This window comes from Microchirus variegatus (genome assembly GCF_963457635.1).
Source record: "Microchirus variegatus genome assembly, chromosome: 1".
Taxonomy (NCBI): domain Eukaryota; kingdom Metazoa; phylum Chordata; class Actinopteri; order Pleuronectiformes; family Soleidae; genus Microchirus; species Microchirus variegatus.
In genome coordinates, this window is record NC_139802.1 from 37,457,562 (window position 1) to 37,481,276 (window position 23,715).

Sequence of the window (23,715 nt, forward strand, 5' to 3'; positions counted from 1 at the left end):
GATGTTGTTTTGTTTTTTTTTGCTGTTTTCACAGCCAGCGCCGAGCTGTGGCTGTCAGCTGCAGGAGAGTCGTAGCAATAGCAATAATGGCAGAAAGCAGTTATAACAGGCAACATAATGCTGAGGCTAAATATAGAGGGCAGGATTAAATATCACCATTAGGACTGGAGCAGCACAGTTAATCCGTGTGTTTGCGTTGTCAATTAATCATTTAGCGCATGAATTTACTGAGAATTGTGTCTGGAAATTGTTGCAATTTCCCACAGCCCTGTGTTGTTTTTAATTCAAACATCAGCCCAGAATCAATCAAGTTTGTCCAGAAAAGTCAAAGGAAGTCTGTAAAATATACGTGGGAGAAAGGCAGCACAGGGTCTAAGTCCTTTATTAATTAATTTGTTGTTCTATTTAGAGTTAAATGTGTTTTGACCTTCAGACTGTATATTGAAAGTGGGCGTAGGCTCCTTGTTGCAAAACAAACTCTAATTGTGAAGCCTCAAGATTTGCAATTTGACGCTGCTGCTCTTGGACGACACAAGCTGGTGTCCCGTCAAATGTGCTAACTTAAAATTGTCGTAATTTTCATCTCAATTAGGGCTGAATAATTAATCTAAATTTTAGCAAAATGTCATTTTAGATTGAGAATTTTCTTGATCTACAAGTCTTATTCTACAGACTGAAGAGAACATCTTTGTTTCTCATAGATCTGAACAAATATTGCACTGTAGTCCTTCTTTTATCATTATTATGAGAATGATATTGCAAATCTATGGAGGGGAAAGTAAAGACAAAAAAACTTGAAATTGACTTCTTTTTTTTCATAATTTTTTGGAAACTCGGGATTTCAAAAAATTAATAATTTCATAAGTTCTTTTTGGTCATTTTTTTTTCCTCGAGTAACTTCGGGGGCTCCATACGAATCATCGCAATTCCTGTCAAAATAATAGCAATCCGATATTTATTCAAAATGGTTCAGCCCTAATCTCAATGAGAATTTCATCTTCTGGGCTCTAGTGATCGAGAGCCAAAATGTTGTGTGACGTTATAAATCAAGAGAGAATGGAACAAAGACTTTAACTAAAATTAGTTTAGGGGAGATTTTGCAACCAGCAGAGTCGCCCCCTGGTGGCTAATTGCTACTTCAAACAAGAAGGCTATGGCCATTATGTACAGTCTATGGATTGAACACAATAATCCTCACAGAACTCCAAAGATTAGCAGCAGCATCTTCCTGAAGCTCATGTCTTTTTTTTCTTTAGCCTTTACCTGTGAAAACTCCGCCCCCTCTTTATACCATTTTAATAAAGACAAAAACCCAAAGCAGGCTTGTGTGCGTGTGTGTGTACGTCCACACAGACATGTTTGAGCTTGTGTGCGGTCGCCGATCTGCTCTACGTGGGGAAAACAGAGACAGAGAGAAGCGTCTTGCTGCTTCCTGTGCCTGCGTTCCCTCCCTTCTCTTCTCAGCAACCGTTACAAACATTCACCCTCAGCTTTTGCTTTTTGCTTTGATTGGCTGCCATGTGCTCCCCTCCTCCCTTCCTCCCTTCCTCCCCCCTCACCACCACCTCCTTTCCTTATTCGTAATGAATACAAACCTGTCATCCTAACATAGCTCCAGCTTTATGGAAGCCAGCAGCCCTGGCAGGGAGAGCAACCAAAGAAGGCAATAACTTGGGTCTTACCAAAGAAGCCGCGGCCACCTTAAAATAGCAGAGCAGCAGCAGCAACAAGGACTGGGAAAAACAGCAGCTCCGACACAGGCTGCAGCTAACAGCCCGTACACTTTTAACAATGCATGTACCAAACTTTCACATTCATTTCCATAACACACTGAATATGTTTAGTCGTCGATAACCAATGAAGCCACACTGGAATTTGAATTCCCCCCCTCGAATACGTCAAGTTTCATGAAACTAAATCAACACATAATCTATTTTTCCATCCAAGCAGAGGATTGATGCGATTTAAAACGTTAAAATAAACACTCTATGACAGTAAATACAATTAATTGGACGATTAACTTTTATTGAGCCAGATATGTTTTATTTTCCTACTGTAGCAGTAATTTATCTTCATAAGATTTCAGCCTGTCATCGTACTGTTTATTAAAGTTATTCTTTACATTTAAAATTGAGACCATTTACGTCACACTTGATCCTGTACTCTATCGTGTAGATATTGGTCAGTGTCTTCATGTCTAATAGATTTTTGATTGAATTAAGTTGGAAAAAAGGAGTCGTGTGTATGATTTCCATGAAAATGTGCCTGTGTTTGTGATAAGATGAGGTCATAGTCCTCCCATACTGACATTCTAACTGTTACGTCACAATGCAACACATTTAATTCAGCTTAGGTTCTTCGAACAAATGCAAAAAAAAATACACCTATTTTGTTTTTTTTAAACAGCGGTTGAGCTCCGAAAGTATGATTTTCCCGTGCATCAGAGAATAGATAGATAGATGAAGGCCTAGAATAAAGACTTTGAAGGAGACCAGTGCAGGGACCTGAGGTGCCGGACAAACAAAGACCGCGTTCTTCGTTCTCATGAGTCCCCGTGATAAGAGCGGAGGGTTATTCAAGAAAAGAAAAGAAAGCGAGCAGTGAAAATGAAAATAGATAGACCTACGAGAGGTCAGTGTTCCTCGCGGACAGAGGGGAGAGGATTTGTGGGTAAACACACAGAAGGTGACAGTGAGAGATAAACGATCCCAGAGCTCAGCCTGAGTGAACCGGATTGTTCGGGAATGCTTTGATTGTCCGGAACGTGCTCAGATTTACGACAATCCGCCGATCAGCTGGTCCTTTGTTTACTTTCAATTTGGGGCGTTATTGTCTTAAAATGCCATTTACGACTATTGATTAAAAATGTCAGCGCTTACGCGGCTATAGGGAGTGTTTTCATTTCATGTTCATAATCATTTCGAATAAGCTTTAATACAGTGTTTTTTGATTTACTTAAAACCTTTGCCTGATTGCTCATACTGAGAACCAATAGCATTTGATAATGCCATCACAATGAAAAAAACATGTACTTAACATGCAAAAAAGAAGTATGTATCCTATAGTGGGAGCTGAAGAAGATTTTTCAGTTATGGTAATTCATGATAAGCTGTTAAGTGACTGTTGTGGACAGTCACAACAGCTAGCTAATGCTAATCGAAAATGCGTTGTGCCTAATGAGGTTGCACAGTGTTTGTATTATGTTAGTCCTATGCTAATGATTATCGTAGCCTCGTTAGCTTACCTTTGGAAACAGGTTCGCCAAGTTAGCTGCAAAGTAGTAGCATGCTAATGCAATATAAATATGTGCTCGCATATTGGTAAATGGACACCTCATCGTTTCAGTATAACACCATGTTCTGCGGTGAACCGTGTGAAAATGTTTCACCCACCATGAGGACAGCCTCTTCACTCCCACCTCCCCGCTCCAGACAGCACAGCTGCTGCTGATGAGCCGCTGCCTGCCTGGTGTAGCATGATAAATCAGCGAAAATTAAAATTCCTCCAAAAAATGTGAACATCAAGGATACACACCATCGGGCCATGCTCAACACATATCCAAAGTCTTCGGGCGATATGACTAATGGTCAGCGAGATATGCCTGTCACAGACAGACAGAGACAGACGCAACTTAGAACTATCCTTGGTATGTTAATGCTGAACTGAAACTGTAAACATCAGTTTGTTTGCAGTACAGCGTCTTAGTGTTCCAGTGTTACTGAGTGTAGCTCCACACACAGTTCCCTTAACTATTTCCATAACTATTAACTATAAGATATGTGTTTTTCTGTCCAGGAGAGATTTTAATTCCTTCGTTCCTTTCCCCCTCCTCATTTTAAAGAAACACATCTTCACAAGCATCGCTGAAGTCCGGCGAGAGGTCAGGGAGAGATTAATTTACAGACTGCACTCCAATGCCTCCTCTGTCTACTCATCTGAGCCTTTCTTTCCTTTTCTCTTCTACTCGCACATCACTGGCACAACAGTTTAAGCTGTAAGGACACAAGTCTAAAAGTGCTGCTCACAAATGAAGCGTTCGATATCCGACAGTAAGACAGTCTCTCTATTCTAGGACGGAGATGATCAAGAGTAAGAGACTTTCCTTCTTTGTTCTTGTCAGCTGTGGTAATGACGAAAGGAGCGCCTGCTGATAGGGTTGACAACGGCGATGATTATCATGATGCTGATGATTTTTCTCCCCTCCACCATCCCCCCCCCCCACACTCCCCACTCCCCCTCCGCCCCCACTGCTTCTTTAATCAGTACCAGCAGGAGATCGCAGTGCTGCAGGAGAAGCTGCGGGCGTCGGTGCAGAAGCTGGAGGAGTACGAGGCCCGGCTGAAGGGTCAGGACGAGCAAGCGCAGAAAGTGCTGATGGAGTACCAGGCGAGACTGGAGGAGTCGGAGGAGCGACTGCGTAGGCAGCAGGACGACAAGGACCTTCAGATGAAGAGCATCATCAGTCGGTAAGGAGACGAGGCTGATTTTCCCGTTAAAATGTCAATCATAGAAAATACACGTTCATGTGTATTTCCACTTCACTTCTGTTAAGCAAATTTAGTTTCAAGGGCATCCACACACACACTGATACTACTGATACTATAAACTGTCCTATGTTCAGGAGTTTTTTTATTTTTATGCCAAGTTTTCCAACTGTCTTAAGTGCAGAGTCTGTCATTTCTGCTGCAAGGCTTGACTCAATCAAAACAACAACAAAACACCTAGTTTTGATTGATATCAGGAGGGGCCCACGGTTGGTGTAGTGGTTAGCGCTCTTGCCTTTGCAGCTAGAAGACCTGGGTTCTTGGGTTTCGAGGCCCGGTTAGAACAAGGGCCTTTCTGCAAGGAGTTTGCATGTTCTCCCACGTGTGTACGTGGGTTTTCTCCAGGTTCTCCAGCTTCTTCCCACAGTCCAAAAACATGCAGATTTGGGGATTAGGTGAAGGGTTGTGAATGGTTGTTTGTCTCTATATGTGGCCCTGCGATGGACTGGTGAACTGTCCAGGGTATACTCCGCCCTATGTCAGCTGAGATAGGCACAGCACCCCCTCTGGTGGAGGATAAAGCGGTAGATGATGGATGGATGACATCAGGAAGCAGCGTGAGATCATGGGATTTGTTGTCCTGTTGTCCCATTTGGTTTCCCTGTGTTTGCTCTTGGCTCTTTGCACTAGTGACAAATCCAAGTTACTACTAAAACGTCTGCTAAAGTAAAGGTAAAAATAAAAGAGATATGAATATAAAATGTGATATTTTCACTTCCAGGTTAATGTCAGTGGAGGAGGAGCTAAAGAAGGACCATTCAGACATGCAGGCGGTGGTCGACTCCAAACAGAAGATCATCGACGCACAGGTCAGTTCGTCCTCCTGCGTCACTCTGGCTGACAACGCGGGTTCAAACGGCAGCAGTTGCAGGTTGCGGAGGCTTTTTGTTGATACTTTGTCTCGTCTGCGTTTCAAATTTGTATGAGCTGTCACTTGCGTCTTCTGCTCGAGGAAACAAAAGGGTCACCGAAACACAAAGAGATGTTTAATTCATAGCCGCCTCGGCGCCGGCGCCGACAGGCTTGACTGGCCAAGCGTAATTCTGCAGCTTCCTCCGACACTCTCTCTCTCTCTCTCTCGCTCATCAAACATACATTCAAACATTTCTTATCGAAGTGTCTGTGTATTTGTACACACATGTTTTATCCATAGTGCTTGTTATTCATTTAAGATTTCTCCGAGCAATTTGATTAAATTAATTCTGAATTGAAAAACAAGCGGAGCAACGATTGTGTGGGAATAACTGTCGCCATCAAGGTTTAAAGCCTTTGTTGTAGCAGATGTTACGCAGAGTTTGGGAAATAATTTAAAATTGATCGCTCAACAAAACCGTTTGACACGAATACACAGAGGTGATTAATCTTAGACAAATAAAACATCATTTAAATGCCGTTGAAGTATTTCAACCTTTCACGGCCCACCTGCAGTACCGTCACAGCCCATTAGGTGCAGTCCGTCTCCAGAAATCATAGTGATGGTCAAAACACCAAAACAAAAAGCACTAATTTCAGGAATTATATTTTGCTGTTGTAGTCTAGAGCAACTTAATGTCAAATTATATATTTATATATTTTTTTAGTTTAATAGGTTCATTTTGAATCGTATAGCCACTTTTATTTTGAAACTATCCATCATAATATAAATAATATATAAAAAAAATGTAATTGCAACATCATGATGGAATAGTGTGATCTAATTTTAAGATGATGTCGCCCACCCCTCCCCACTGAAAAGTTTGGAACATTTCATGACCTGCCCCCTACTGGCCAGACGTGATCCTCACAGGCCCCAAGGTCATTTGAGATTCCTGCTCTTGAGGCTACTTAAGGAATCACTCGTCTCCTGATATACTTTTTGTTCCTTATGTTACATTTAATGCTACTGTGTGATACGGTGGCCCTGAGGTGCAAAACACAAACGCAAAAACATAAAGCCAAAACGGTAATGTTAATGTTTTGTATTTTCTGCTTTTGTGTTTTGTGTTTTTTGTTTTGCGTTTCTGTTTTTTGTTTTGCTTTTGTGTTTTTTGATTTGCGTTTGTGTTTTGCACCTCAGGGCCACCGTAGTCTGATATGCACAGATTAAGAATCAAAGCATGCTGGGAACACGCAAAACGAACAAAAAAACAAGCACTGCCATGGCAAAAGTAAATTTTTTATCTTATAGTTCCTTTTATTTTATTATTAGTTATATCTGTATTTATTTAAAATAGGGACCAGGCATAATTACTAGACATTTTCATACAAGATTATAGCCAGTCGCTAAGTTTTCATTTTCAACGTCAAATACCAAAGACGACAACAAATAAGATGGGAGACGACACATATGAACATTAACAGCAGTAAAGACCAGATCGCACGTAATAAATGCATTTTTAAAAAAGCATCTAACTTATGACACGCCAGTGATAAAGTGCCACAGTGCCTAGCATAAAAGTGCTACAGAGTATTTAATGCTAAAGTGCGAGTGCTATTGCGGATCTCCCGTTTCCATGGTGCTCGTAATATTGCACCCCTGCTCTCATTGCACATGGTTTTAAAGTGCATAGGTAGTTTTTTGCACAAAGCCCATTTCAATGGTAGGGTACAACGCCCTGGTTATTGCACACTAGCCGATACAAACAGAAATACTGCTGCTGTTATCCATCTGTCCAGGGTGCCTGTTGAGCGTGGCAGGGCCTCCGCTGCCGTCACCGAACCGGGTCGCAATCTCGCCCAAAGATTGTCTCAGTGTTGACTTCAACCCACAGTAACAGATGGGAGAGCGCGCCTGTCAATAGCTGGCTGTCTGTAGTATATATCACGCATTATGTGACTGATGACTGTGGCCCAGCAGTCGGTGGGCTCACACTTTTGGGAATCACTGCAAGTCAAAAAAAAACAAAACAACAAACAAACAAAAAAAAAAGTCTTTAACTGTGTTTCTGTTGGCAGGAGAAGCGCATTGCGTCGCTGGACGCGGCCAACGCCCGCCTGATGAGCGCGCTGACCCAGCTGAAGGAGCGCTACAGCATGCAGACCCGCAACGGCATCTCGCCCACCAACCCCACCAAACTGCAGATCACTGAGAACGGAGAGTTCAGGAACAGCAGCAACTGCTGAGCCGGACCGAGCGACCCTGCGAGTGTGCAGTTATTCGCGGCGGCGAGGGGGAGCGTCTGTGTGCATGCGTGGATGCATGCCTGTTTGAAAGAGAGGGTGAGTGTGTGTTTGTGTGTGTGTGTGTGTGAAAAAGCAGTATTTTTAGAGGACATTTCCACTCTTTGGACACAGTAAAAGGAAGGACGTCGCTCTGCGGGGCCCGACGGACGGATTATTAAGAAATCAAGATCACCGGACGGCCTTGGCGACGGGCCACAGAGGAGGCGGAGCTTGTACATATGAAACTCGAGAGCTGTCCGTCATTTTAGCAGTTGCGCGTGCGGTCAAGCGCCTGGGACAAACCACTTTATAACCACACAGTGGCGACCATCAGACATGGTTGCCCTGGCAACCCCCTTCTCTCCTCCTCCTCTCCTCCTCCTCTCTTTACTCTTCTCCCTCTTGAAGACCAAGTGGACGCACTTATAAACAGTAACACACGCGTTTAGTTTTCTGCAGAGGATTACTTTATAGTGCTTTACTTCAGAGTCCGTGTTTATAAAGAACCAAATAGGAACTAAAACAACAAAAAATATATCAATATTTTTCAGTGTGAAACAATCTTTATTTCCCCTTCTCACTTCTTAGGTGTGTTCCCTTCTCTCCTTTCCTCCCTCCAGTCCCTTGGTAGTGCACTTTGTGAAACGCTATTGGTACATGAAACGCCTTAAGTAAAGGAACACACCTCGACTTTATCCCCCCGTTTCTGCAAAAAAAAAAAAAGAAATATACGATTAAATAAAAAGGCACAAACTTATACTGTGGATTTGTAAAGGATAAAAGAATAAAATTGTACACGAGTAAATGTATTATGAACACTTACGTAAACAAAAAAAACAACTTATATGTGATGCTATATTAATGAACTTTGATATAGATGTATGCATTCTTTTCTTCTATAGAGTATACGTACATATGAGAACCTATATTTGATAATGTCAAATATAAAAGCAGCCCTTTATTTGGTGAGTGAGATGTCGTGTGTGTGGGGGGAGGGGGGTGGGGGGCGTAGTTTGTCGTGTGTAGCTTGCTTTATTCGAGCGCCGGAGGTCGGGGAGACCACGCAGAGCAGTGACCGGCACCGTCGCCTCGTTTAGCCCCCCCCCCCCCCCCCCGCCACCCGGTGCTCGTCACTGCTCTTGTTGACACAGATTTTTATTTTTTTTTATTTTTTTTTTTAAACCCTGATTTTAAAATGAATAATTATGTGTCGTGGTCTCCTTTCTTTAGTAGCACAAGAGCTAATGAGGTGTGTGTTCAGACAAAAAGCTCATACTATACACTGGACTGGTGAGTCATTTGTGACAATGGCCTCCCCCGCGTTTAACAACCTTACCCCCCCCCCCCCCCCCGACCTGCTTTTTTTCATTTATTTTGTCAGTGGTAATGAAGTGTGCTGCATCCATACTGTGACTCGCTCTCCTCTTAAGGTCTCTCTTATTTTAGTTTTGCCCTCCGTCTTTTTCTCCCTCTGGTTCTTCTGAATGTGAAGATGCTGACTCACTGTTGGTCTTAACACGAGGGCGGGGTGGGGTGGGGTGGGGTGGGGGAGGGGCTCGATCCTTCTCATCGCTTCGTCACATCTCGGCATCTGTATTTTGTATATTTTTGTATTAAATTTTCTTACCTGTAACAGAGTATTTACATCAAAGTGTGAGGCTGCGCATGCTTCGACGGTTGCATCGGTGTCACCTTTTCATCGATTTTATTTGTTTTTGTTGCCAACTGGAAGGTGGCCATAATGATGATGATGATGATGATTATGATTATAATGATGATGAATGGCTCGCTGCAAACGTATATAGTGAACATATTATAACTGAGTGTATGAAGAGAGGCGGGACAGCCAGGGAAAGTGTAAATAAAAATGTCCACGTTATTTTTACCGAAAGTTAACAGAGATTTTTTGTAAATGTATCTCATGCTCAGACTCTGCTGTATCACTATGGATATTGTAAATATGAAATAGCTCAGTACGTCATCTGTCCTCATCGGTTAGAACTATACAGTTTTAACGTTTCAGTGTTAAAGCTATGGGTTTGTTTGTTTGTTTTTGTATTTAGAGTTTATTATCACTAGCCCAAAAACAACAAAACAAAAAAAAGACAGAAAAAAAAATCCTGATTATGTCGGAGTTTGACTCTCGGAAAGTCGTGGAGGTTTTAGGCTGAGCTGAGTTCAGTCTCAATGAGATTCACAAGCACAATCCTGTATTTCTCATCAGTCTAGCTCTATGCACTTTGACTTTCAGTGGTTGGTGTTTATAATTAGATTTGTATTATTTTTAGCAAAGGACCCGTTTCAGGTGTTTCAAGGAAAACGTGGCAAAAGTTCAAAACTGAAAAATGGGATTTTTAAAATATATATATATTAAGCTCAATCACAAATCATTGTATCAAATAAAAGAGAACTATTTAAAGCTTTTTTTCCCCTGTTTGAATAGAAACACTATCAATCAAACTCTAAGAAATAATCATACATTACTCTTCTCATACCTTGCAGATAATTGGTCGAAGAATATTGTACAACTGCAGCAATAAAAGCAAGAATCTGTTACTTTTCGTACTGTTTATAATAGTAAACCAGTGTGTTTAGCATTAACAACAGTGGCATTGTTTAATAGGAAAATATTGCATTAAAAAAAAGGTACAGAGTTGCTTTTTACCTGCAGGCCACAAAAAAAACACCACACTCTAATGCTTTGACAACAAATCAGTCCATTTATTTAACATTTTCTACCCAAATTCTGTTTTACGAGTAAAAAAAAATAAAGGAAAACTATGGAGCTCACACTTCACACAGTTCAGCCAGTCTGGCAAAAGTTATCAATCAAATATAAAGCTATAAATTAAGGAAAAAGATGTTGTATGTTTTCTATTATCTTGTAGAAAATACTTTTGTAAGTATGTTGAAAGTATAAAGTATTTGCTGGATTCTGCTTCCTTTGACGACGGTGACAAAAACAATAATGTACAGAGAAACCTGTGTTGGAAAAAAAATGTGGCTGTGCAATTTATGTACATTCGCAGTTAGACCTATTAAAGTTTTATTTAGCTATTTTAAACTCTTGTGTCTTGTCTTGTATGTATTCTTTATTGTGACGTCTGATTTGTACGGAAAAGTACAGACCAAATGTACAGAAAGAAAAAAAGAAAAGTCAGAATACTGGAAGACATTTCCAGAATTCGGGGTGCTTTTTGGAAAACATTTTTTTGGTCCAAAACTTGACAAAAACTATACTATACTATGTTGTCCAAAATTGGGCAATTTTTTTGAAAAACATTTTTTTAGTCCAAAATGTGACCAAAACATCATACAATACTATGTAGTACGTCATACTATACTATGCCATCCAAAATGTGACAATTTTTGAAAGAAAAATTTGGTACAAAATTTGACAAAAACGACATACTATACTATGTCGTACAAAATTGGATAATTTTTTTGAAAAACATTTTTTTGGTCCAAAACTTGACAAAACGTCATACTATACTATGTAGTACGTCATACTATACTATGTCTCCAAAATGTGACCATTATTGGAGAAAAAAAAATTGGTCCAAAATTTGACAAAAACAACATACTATACTATGTCGTCCAAAATCTGATAATTTTTTTGAAAACATTTTTTTGGTCCAAAACTTGCCAAAAACGTCATACTATACTATGTAGTACGTTATACTATACTATGTCTGCAAAATGTGACAATTTTTGGAGAAAAAAATTTGGTCCAAAATTTGACAAAAACGACATACTATGTTTTGTCGTCCAAAATCTGACAATTTTTTTGAAAAACTTTTTTTTGGTCCAAAACTTGACAAAAACGTCATACTATACTATGTAGTACGTTATACTATACTATGTCTGCAAAATGTGACCATTATTGGAGAAAAAAATTTGGTCCAAAATTTGAAAAAAACTACATACTATACTATGTCGTCCAAAATCTGACCATATTTTTGAAAAACATTTTTTTGATCCAAAACTTGACAAAAACGTCATACTATACTATGTAGTACGTCATACTATACTATGTCTCCTAAATGTGACCATTTTTGGAGAAAAAAATTTGGTCCAAAATTTGACAAAAACGACATACTATACTATGTTGTCCACAATCTGACAATTTTTTTGAAAAACGTTTTTTTGGTCCAAAACTTCACAAAAACGTCATACTATACTATGTAGTACGGTATACTATACTATGTCTGCTAAATGTGACCATTTTTGGAGAAAAACAATTTGGTTCAAAATTTGACAAAAACGACATACTATACTATGTCGTCCAAAATCTGACTATTTTTTTGAAAAACTTTTTTTTGGTCCAAAACTTGACAGAAACGTCATACTATACTATGTAGTACGTTATACTATACCTTGTCTGCAAAATGTGACCATTTTGGAGAAAAAAATGTGGTTCAAAATTTGACAAAAACGACATACTATACTATGTCGTCCAAAATCTGACCATATTTTTGAAAAACATTTTTTTGATCCAAAACTTGACAAAACGTCATACTATACTATGTAGTACGTCATACTATACTATGTCTCCTAAATGTGACCATTTTTGGAGAAAAAAATTTGGTCCAAAATTTGACAAAAACGACATACTATACTATGTTGTCCACAATCTGACAATTTTTTTGAAAAACGTTTTTTTGGTCCAAAACTTCACAAAAACGTCATACTATACTATGTAGTACGGTATACTATACTATGTCTGCTAAATAAGACCATTTTTGGAGAAAAACAATTTGGTTCAAAATTTGACAAAAACGACATACTATACTATGTCGTCCAAAATCTGTCCATTTTTTTGAAAAAAAAATTTTTGGTCCAAAACTTGACAGAAACGTCATAGTATAGTATGACGTACTACATAGTATAGTATGTCTCCTAAATGTGACCATTTTTGGAGAAAAAAATTTGGTCCAAAACTTGCCAAAAACGTCATACTATACTATGTAGTACGTTATACTATACTATGTCTGCAAAATGTGACCATTTTTGGAGAAGAAAATTTGGTCCAAAATTTGACATAAACGACATACTATACTATGTCGTACAAAATTGGATAATTTTTTTGAAAAACATTTTTTTGGTCCAAAACTTGACAAAACGTCATACTATACTATGTAGTACGTCATACTATACTATGTCTCCAAAATGTGACCATTATTGGAGAAAAAAAAATTGGTCCAAAATTTGACAAAAACAACATACTATACTATGTCGTCCAAAATCTGATAATTTTTTTGAAAACATTTTTTTGGTCCAAAACTTGCCAAAAACGTCATACTATACTATGTAGTACGTTATACTATACTATGTCTGCAAAATGTGACAATTTTTGGAGAAAAAAATTTGGTCCAAAATTTGACAAAAACGACATACTATGTTTTGTCGTCCAAAATCTGACAATTTTTTTGAAAAACTTTTTTTTGGTCCAAAACTTGACAAAAACGTCATACTATACTATGTAGTACGTTATACTATACTATGTCTGCAAAATGTGACCATTATTGGAGAAAAAAATTTGGTCCAAAATTTGAAAAAAACTACATACTATACTATGTCGTCCAAAATCTGACCATATTTTTGAAAAACATTTTTTTGATCCAAAACTTGACAAAAACGTCATACTATACTATGTAGTACGTCATACTATACTATGTCTCCTAAATGTGACCATTTTTGGAGAAAAAAATTTGGTCCAAAATTTGACAAAAACGACATACTATACTATGTTGTCCACAATCTGACAATTTTTTTGAAAAACGTTTTTTTGGTCCAAAACTTCACAAAAACGTCATACTATACTATGTAGTACGGTATACTATACTATGTCTGCTAAATGTGACCATTTTTGGAGAAAAACAATTTGGTTCAAAATTTGACAAAAACGACATACTATACTATGTCGTCCAAAATCTGACTATTTTTTTGAAAAACTTTTTTTTGGTCCAAAACTTGACAGAAACGTCATACTATACTATGTAGTACGTTATACTATACCTTGTCTGCAAAATGTGACCATTTTGGAGAAAAAAATGTGGTTCAAAATTTGACAAAAACGACATACTATACTATGTCGTCCAAAATCTGACCATATTTTTGAAAAACATTTTTTTGATCCAAAACTTGACAAAACGTCATACTATACTATGTAGTACGTCATACTATACTATGTCTCCTAAATGTGACCATTTTTGGAGAAAAAAATTTGGTCCAAAATTTGACAAAAACGACATACTATACTATGTTGTCCACAATCTGACAATTTTTTTGAAAAACGTTTTTTTGGTCCAAAACTTCACAAAAACGTCATACTATACTATGTAGTACGGTATACTATACTATGTCTGCTAAATAAGACCATTTTTGGAGAAAAACAATTTGGTTCAAAATTTGACAAAAACGACATACTATACTATGTCGTCCAAAATCTGTCCATTTTTTTGAAAAAAAAATTTTTGGTCCAAAACTTGACAGAAACGTCATAGTATAGTATGACGTACTACATAGTATAGTATGTCTCCTAAATGTGACCATTTTTGGAGAAAAAAATTTGGTCCAAAACTTGCCAAAAACGTCATACTATACTATGTAGTACGTTATACTATACTATGTCTGCAAAATGTGACCATTTTTGGAGAAGAAAATTTGGTCCAAAATTTGACATAAACGACATACTATACTATGTCGTCCGAAATCTGACCATTTTTTTGAAAAACATTTTTTTGGTCCAAAACTTGCCAAAAACGTCATACTATACTATGTAGTACGTCATACTATACTTTGTCTCCTAAATGTGACCATTTTTGGAGAAAAAAATTTGGTCCAAAATTTGAAAAAAATGACATACTATACTATGTCGTCCAAAATCTGACAATTTTTTTGAAAAACGTTTTTTTGGTCCAAAACTTGACAAAAACGTCATACTATACTATGTAGTATGTTATACTATACTATGTCTGCAAAATGTGACCATTTTTGGAGAAAAAAATTTGGTCCAAAATTTGACATAAACGACATACTATACTATGTCGTCCAAAATCTGACCATATTTTTGAAAAACATTTTTTTGATCCAAAACTTGACAAAAACGTCATACTATACTATGTAGTACGTCATACTATACTATGTCTCCTAAATGTGACAATTTTTGGAGAAAAAAATTTTGTCCAAAATTTGACAAAAACGACATACTATACTATGTCGTCCAAAATCTGACCATTTTTTTGAAAAACGTTTTTTTGGTCCAAAACTTGCCAAAAACGTCATACTATACTATGTAGAACGTTATACTATACTATGTCTGCTAAATGTGACCATTTTTGGAGAAAAAAAATTGGTCCAAAATTTGACATAAACGACATACTTTACTATGTCGTCCAAAATCTGACCATATTTTTGAAAAACGTTTTTTTGGTCCAAAACTTGCCAAAAACGTCATACTATACTATGTAGTACGTCATACTATACTATGTAGTACGTCATACTATACTATGTCTCCTAAATGTGACCATTTTTGGAGAAAAAAATTTGGTCCAAAATTTGACAAAAACGACATACTATACTATGTCGTCCAAAATCTGACAATTTTTTTGAAAAACGTTTTTTTGATCCAAAACTTGACAAAAACGTCATACTATACTATGTAGTACGTCATACTATACTATGTCTCCTAAATGTGACAATTTTTGGAGAAAAAAATTTGGTCCAAAATTTGAAAAAAACGACATACTATACTATGTCGTCCAAAATCTGACAATTTTTTTGAAAAACGTTTTTTTGGTCCAAAACTTGACAAAAATGTCATACTATACTATGTAGTACATTATACTATACTATGTCTGCAAAATGTGACCATTTTTGGAGAAAAAAATTTGGTCCAAAATTTGACAAAAACGACATACTATACTATGTCGTCCAAAATCTGACCATTTTTTTGAAAAACGTTTTTTTGGTCCAAAACTTGCCAAAAACTTCATACTATACTATGTAGTACATTATACCATACAATGTCTACAAAATGTGACCATTTTTGGAGAAAAATATTTGGTCCAAAATTTGACAAAAACGACATACTATACTATGTCGTCCAAAATCTGACCATATTTTTGAAAAACATTTTTTTGATCCAAAACTTGCCAAAAACGTCATACTATACTATGTAGAACGTTATACTATACTATGTCTGCTAAATGTGACCATTTTTGGAGAAAAAAAATTGGTCCAAAATTTGACATAAACGACATACTTTACTATGTCGTCCAAAATCTGACCATATTTTTGAAAAACGTTTTTTTGGTCCAAAACTTGCCAAAAACGTCATACTATACTATGTAGTACGTCATACTATACTATGTAGTACGTCATACTATACTATGTCTCCTAAATGTGACCATTTTTGGAGAAAAAAATTTGGTCCAAAATTTGACAAAAACGACATACTATACTATGTCGTCCAAAATCTGACAATTTTTTTGAAAAACGTTTTTTTGATCCAAAACTTGACAAAAACGTCATACTATACTATGTAGTACGTCATACTATACTATGTCTCCTAAATGTGACAATTTTTGGAGAAAAAAATTTGGTCCAAAATTTGACAAAAACGACATACTATACTATGTCGTCCAAAATCTGAACATATTTTTGAAAAACGTTTTTTTGGTCCAAAACTTGCCAAAAACGTCATACTATACTATGTAGTACGTTATACTATACTATGTCTGCAAAATGTGACCATTTTTGGAGAAGAAAATTTGGTCCAAAATTTGACATAAACGACATACTATACTATGTCGTCCAAAATCTGACCATTTTTTTGAAAAACATTTTTTTGGTCCAAAACTTGCCAAAAACGTCATACTATACTATGTAGTACGTCATACTATACTTTGTCTCCTAAATGTGACCATTTTTGGAGAAAAAAATTTGGTCCAAAATTTGAAAAAAACGACATACTATACTATGTCGTCCAAAATCTGACAATTTTTTTGAAAAACGTTTTTTTGGTCCAAAACTTGACAAAAACGTCATACTATACTATGTAGTATGTTATACTGTACTATGTCTGCAAAATGTGACCATTTTTGGAGAAAAAAATTTGGTCCAAAATTTGACAAAAACGACATACTATACTATGTCGTCCAAAATCTGACCATTTTTTTGAAAAACGTTTTTTTGGTCCAAAACTTGCCAAAAACGTCATACTATACTATGTAGAACGTTATACTATACTATGTCTGCTAAATGTGACCATTTTTGGAGAAGAAAATTTGGTACAAAATTTGACATAAACGACATACTATACTATGTCGTCCAAAATCTGACAATTTTTTTGAAAAACGTTTTTTTGGTCCAAAACTTGACAAAAACGTCATACTATACTATGTAGTACGTCATACTATACTATGTCTCCTAAATGTGACAATTTTTGGAGAAAAAAATTTGGTCCAAAATTTGATAAAAACGACATACTATACTATGTCGTCCAAAATCTGACAACTTTTTTTGAAAAACGTTTTTTTGGTCCAAAACTTGCCAAAAACGTCATACTATACTATGTAGAACGTTATACTATACTATGTCTGCTAAATGTGACCATTTTTGGAGAAAAAAATTTTGTCCAAAATTTGACATAAACGACATACTATACTATGTCGTCCAAAATCTGACCATATTTTTGAAAAACATTTTTTTGATCCAAAACCTGACAAAAACGTCATACTATACTATGTAGTACGTCATACTATACTACGTCTCCTAAATGTGACCATTTTTGGAGAAAAAAATTTGGTCCAAAATTTGACAAAAACGACATACTATACTATGTCGTCCAAAATCTGACCATTTTTTTGAAAAACTTTTTTTGGTCCAAAACTTGACAAAAACGTCATACTATACTATGTAGTACATTATACCATACTATGTCTACAAAATGTGACCATTTTTGTAGAAAAAAATTTGGTCCAAAATTTGCCAAAAACGTCATACTATACTATGTAGTACGTCATACTATACTTTGTCTCCTAAATGTGACCATTTTTGGAGAAAAAAATTTGGTCCAAAATTTGAAAAAAACGACATACTATACTATGTCGTCCAAAATCTGACCATATTTTTGAAAAACATTTTTTTGGTCCAAAACTTGACAAAAACGTCATACTATACTATGTAGTATGTTATACTATACTATGTCTGCAAAATGTGACCATTTTTGGAGAAAAAAATTTGGTCCAAAATTTGACAAAAACGACATACTATACTATGTCGTCCAAAATCTGACCATTTTTTTGAAAAAAAAAATTTTGGTCCAAAACTTGACAGAAACGTCATAGTATAGTATGACGTACTACATAGTATAGTATGTCTCCTAAATGTGACCATTTTTGGAGAAAAAAATTTGGTCCAAAATTTGACAAAAACGACATACTATACAATGTCGTCCAAAATCTGACCATATTTTTGAAAAACGTTTTTTTGGTCCAAAACTTGCCAAAAACGTCATACTATACTATGTAGTACATTATACTGTACTATGTCTACAAAATGTGACCATTTTTGTAGAAAAAAATTTGGTCCAAAATTTGACAAAAACGACATACTATACTATGTCGTCCAAAATCTGAACATATTTTTGAAAAACGTTTTTTTGGTCCAAAACTTGCCAAAAACGTCATACTATACTATGTAGTACGTTATACTATACTATGTCTGCAAAATGTGACCATTTTTGGAGAAGAAAATTTGGTCCAAAATTTGACATAAACGACATACTATACTATGTCGTCCAAAATCTGACCATTTTTTTGAAAAACGTTTTTTTGGTCCAAAACTTGACAAAAACGTCATACTATACTATGTAGTATGTTATACTGTACTATGTCTCCTAAATGTGACCATTTTTGGAGAAAAAAATTTGGTCCAAAATTTGACAAAAACGACATACTATACTATGTCGTCCAAAATCTGACCATTTTTTTGAAAAACGTTTTTTTGGTCCAAAACTTGCCAAAAACGTCATACTATACTATGTAGAACGTTATACTATACTATGTCTGCTAAATGTGACCATTTTTGGAGAAGAAAATTTGGTCCAAAATTTGACATAAACGACATACTATACTATGTCGTCCAAAATCTGACAATTTTTTTGAAAAACGTTTTTTTGGTCCAAAACTTGACAAAAACGTCATACTATACTATGTAGTACGTCATACTATACTATGTCTCCTAAATGTGACAATTTTTGGAGAAAAAAATTTGGTCCAAAATTTGATAAAAACGACATACTATACTATGTCGTCCAAAATCTGACAACTTTTTTTGAAAAACGTTTTTTTGATCCAAAACTTGCCAAAAACGTCATACTATACTATGTAGAACGTTATACTATACTATGTCTGCTAAATGTGACCATTTTTGGAGAAAAAAAAATTTGGTCCAAAATTTGACATAAACGACATACTATACTATGTCGTCCAAAATCTGACAACTTTTTTTGAAAAACGTTTTTTTGGTCCAAAACTTGCCAAAAACGTCATACTATACTATGTAGAACGTTATACTATACTATGTCTGCTAAATGTGACCATTTTTGGAGAAAAAAATTTTGTCCAAAATTTGACATAAACGACATACTATACTATGTCGTCCAAAATCTGACCATATTTTTGAAAAACATTTTTTTGATCCAAAACCTGACAAAAACGTCATACTATACTATGTAGTACGTCATACTATACTATGTCTCCTAAATGTGACCATTTTTGGAGAAAAAAATTTGGTCCAAAATTTGACAAAAACGACATACAATACTATGTCGTCCAAAATCTGACCATATTTTTGAAAAACGTTTTTTTGGTCCAAAACTTGACAAAAACGTCATACTATACTATGTAGTACATTATACCATACTATGTCTACAAAATGTGACCATTTTTGTAGAAAAAAATTTGGTCCAAAATTTGACAAAAACGACATACTATACTATGTCGTCCAAAATCTGAACATATTTTTGAGAAACGTTTTTTTTGTCCAAAACTTGCCAAAAACGTCATACTATACTATGTAGTACGTTATACTATACTATGTCTGCAAAATGTGACCATTTTTGGAGAAAAAATTTTTTGTCCAAAATTTGACATAAACGACATACTATACTATGTCGTCCAAAATCTGACCATATTTTTGAAAAACATTTTTTTGATCCAAAACTTGACAAAAACGTCATACTATACTATGTAGTACGTCATACTATACTATGTCTCCTAAATGTGACCATTTTGGAGAAAAAAATTTTGTCCAAAATTTGACAAAAACGACATACTATACTATGTCTTCCAAAATCTGACCATTTTTTTGAAAAACGTTTTTTTGGTCCAAAACTTGCCAAAAACGTCATACTATACTATGTAGAACGTTATACTATACTATGTCTGCTAAATGTGACCATTTTTGGAGAAAAAAAAATTGGTCAAAAATTTGACATAAACGACATACTTTACTATGTCGTCCAAAATCTGACCATATCTTTGAAAAACGTTTTTTTGGTCCAAAACTTGCCAAAAACGTCATACTATACTATGTAGTACATTATACCATACTATGTCTACAAAATGTGACCATTTTTGGAGAAAAAAATTTGGTCCAAAATTTGACAAAAACGACATACTATACTATGTCGTCCAAAATCTGACCATATTTTTGAAAAACATTTTTTTGATCCAAAACTTGACAAAAACGTCATACTATACTATGTAGTACGTCATACTATACTATGTCTCCTAAATGTGACCATTTTTGGAGAAAAAAATTTGGTCCAAAATTTGACAAAAACGACATACTATACTATGTCGTCCAAAATCTGACAATTTTTTTGAAAAACGTTTTTTTGGTCCAAAACTTGACAAAAACGTCATACTATACTATGTAGTACGTCATACTATACTATGTCTCCTAAATGTGACAATTTTTGGAGAAAAAAATTTGGTCCAAAATTTGAAAAAAACGACATACTATACTATGTCGTCCAAAATCTGACAATTTTTTTGAAAAACGTTTTTTTGGTCCAAAACTTGACAAAAATGTCATACTATACTATGTAGTACATTATACTATACTATGTCTGCAAAATGTGACCATTTTTGGAGAAAAAAATTTGGTCCAAAATTTGACAAAAACGACATACTATACTATGTCGTCCAAAATCTGAACATATTTTTGAAAATCGTTTTTTTTGTCCAAAACTTGCCAAAAACGTCATACTATACTATGTAGTACGTTATACTATACTATGTCTGCAAAATGTGACCATTTTTGGAGAAAAAATTTTTTGTCCAAAATTTGACATAAACGACATACTATACTATGTCGTCCAAAATCTGACCATATTTTTGAAAAACATTTTTTTGATCCAAAACTTGACAAAAACGTCATACTATACTATGTAGTACGTCATACTATACTATGTCTCCTAAATGTGACCATTTTTGGAGAAAAAAATTTGGTCCAAAATTTGACAAAAACGACATACTATACTATGTCGTCCAAAATCTGACCATTTTTTTGAAAAACGTTTTTTTGGTCCAAAACTTGCCAAAAACGTCATACTATACTATGTAGAACGTTATACTATACTATGTCTGCTAAATGTGACCATTTTTGGAGAAAAGAAAAATTGGTCAAAAATTTGACATAAACGACATACTTTACTATGTCGTCCAAAATCTGACCATATTTTTGAAAAACGTTTTTTTGGTCCAAAACTTGCCAAAAACGTCATACTATACTATGTAGTACATTATACCATACTATGTCTACAAAATGTGACCATTTTTGGAGAAAAAAATTTGGTCCAAAATTTGACAAAAACGACATACTATACTATGTCGTCCAAAATCTGACCATATTTTTGAAAAACATTTTTTTGATCCAAAACTTGACAAAAACGTCATACTATACTATGTAGTACGTCATACTATACTATGTCTCCTAAATGTGACCATTTTTGGAGAAAAAAATTTGGTCCAAAATTTGACAAAAACGACATACTATACTATGTCGTCCAAAATCTGACAATTTTTTTGAAAAACGTTTTTTTGGTCCAAAACTTGACAAAAACGTCATACTATACTATGTAGTACGTCATACTATACTATGTCTCCTAAATGTGACAATTTTTGGAGAAAAAAATTTGGTCCAAAATTTGAAAAAAACGACATACTATACTATGTCGTCCAAAATCTGACAACTTTTTTTGAAAAACGTTTTTTTGGTCCAAAACTTGCCAAAAACGTCATACTATACTATGTAGAACGTTATACTGTACTATGTCTGCTAAATGTGACCATTTTCGGAGAAAAAATTTTTGTCCAAAATTTGACAAACGACATACTATACTATGTCGTCCAAAATCTGACCATATTTTTGAAAAACATTTTTTTGATCCAAAACTTGACAAAAACGTCATACTATACTATGTAGTACGTCATACTATACTATGTCTCCTAAATGTGACCATTTTTGGAGAAAAAAATTTGGTCCAAAATTTGACAAAAACGACATACTATACTATGTCGTCCAAAATCTGACCATTTTTTTGAAAAACGTTTTTTTGGTCCAAAACTTGCCAAAAACTTCATACTATACTATGTAGAACGTTATACTATACTATGTCTGCAAAATGTGACCATTTTTGGAGAAAAAATTTTTTGTCCAAAATTTGACATAAACGACATACTATACTATGTCGTCCAAAATCTGACCATATTTTTGAAAAACATTTTTTTGATCCAAAACTTGACAAAAACGTCATACTATACTATGTAGTACGTCATACTATACTATGTCTCCTAAATGTGACCATTTTGGAGAAAAAAATTTTGTCCAAAATTTGACAAAAACGACATACTATACTATGTCGTCCAAAATCTGACCATTTTTTTGAAAAACGTTTTTTTGGTCCAAAACTTGCCAAAAACTTCATACTATACTATGTAGAACGTTATACTATACTATGTCTGCTAAATGTGACCATTTTTGGAGAAAAAAATTTGTTCCAAAATTTGACATAAACGACATACTTTACTATGTCGTCCAAAATCTGAACATATTTTTGAAAAACGTTTTTTTGGTCCAAAACTTGCCAAAAACGTCATACTATACTATGTAGTACATTATACCATACTATGTCTACAAAATGTGACCATTTTTGTAGAAAAAAATTTGGTCCAAAATTTGACAAAAACGACATACTATACTATGTCGTCCAAAATCAGAATTTTTTTTTGAAAAACGTTTTTTTGATCCAAAACTTGACAAAAACATCATACTATACTATGCAGTACGTTATACTATACTATGTCTGCAAAATGTGACCATTTTTGGAGAAAAAAATTTGGTCCAAAATTTGACAAAAACGACATACTATACTATGTCGTCCAAAATCTCACCATATTTTTGAAATCGTTTTTTTGGTCCAAAACTTGACAAAAACGTCATACTATACTATGTAGTACGTTATACTATACTATGTCTCCTAAATGTGACCATTTTTGGAGAAAAAAATTTGGTCCAAAACTTGACAAAAACGACATACTATACTATGTCGTCCAAAATCTGAACATATTTTTGAAAAACATTTTTTTGATCCAAAACTTGACAAAAACGTCATACTATACTATGTAGTACATTATACCATACTATGTCTACAAAATGTGACCATTTTTGGAGAAAAAAATTTGGTCCAAAATTTGACAAAAACGACATACTATACTATGTCGTCCAAAATCTGAACATATTTTTGAAAAACGTTTTTTTTGTCCAAAACTTGCCAAAAACGTCATACTATACTATGCAGTACATTATACCATACTATGTCTACAAAATGTGACCATTTTTGGAGAAAAAAATTTGGTCCAAAATTTGACAAAAACGACATACTATACTATGTCGTCCAAAATCTGAACATATTTTTGAAAAACGTTTTTTTGGTCCAAAACTTGCCAAAAACGTC

General features: G+C 35.0%; 1 protein-coding gene across 4 annotated transcripts in view; it reads left to right on the forward strand.

Moving 5' to 3' along the window:
• Positions 1-8,468, forward strand: part of dab2ipb (DAB2 interacting protein b) — a 106,916-nt gene extending 98,448 nt beyond the window's left edge. For all 4 annotated transcript variants that reach the window (XM_083895345.1, XM_083895342.1, XM_083895344.1 and 1 more), the window contains 3 exons: positions 4,264-4,466; positions 5,266-5,353; positions 7,479-8,468. In XM_083895345.1, coding sequence (XP_083751471.1) covers positions 4,264-4,466; positions 5,266-5,353; positions 7,479-7,646 — 459 coding nt within the window. In that variant the 3' untranslated portion in view covers positions 7,647-8,468. The remainder of the gene's footprint in view (positions 1-4,263; positions 4,467-5,265; positions 5,354-7,478) is intronic.
• Positions 8,469-23,715: the final 15,247 nt, after the last annotated feature.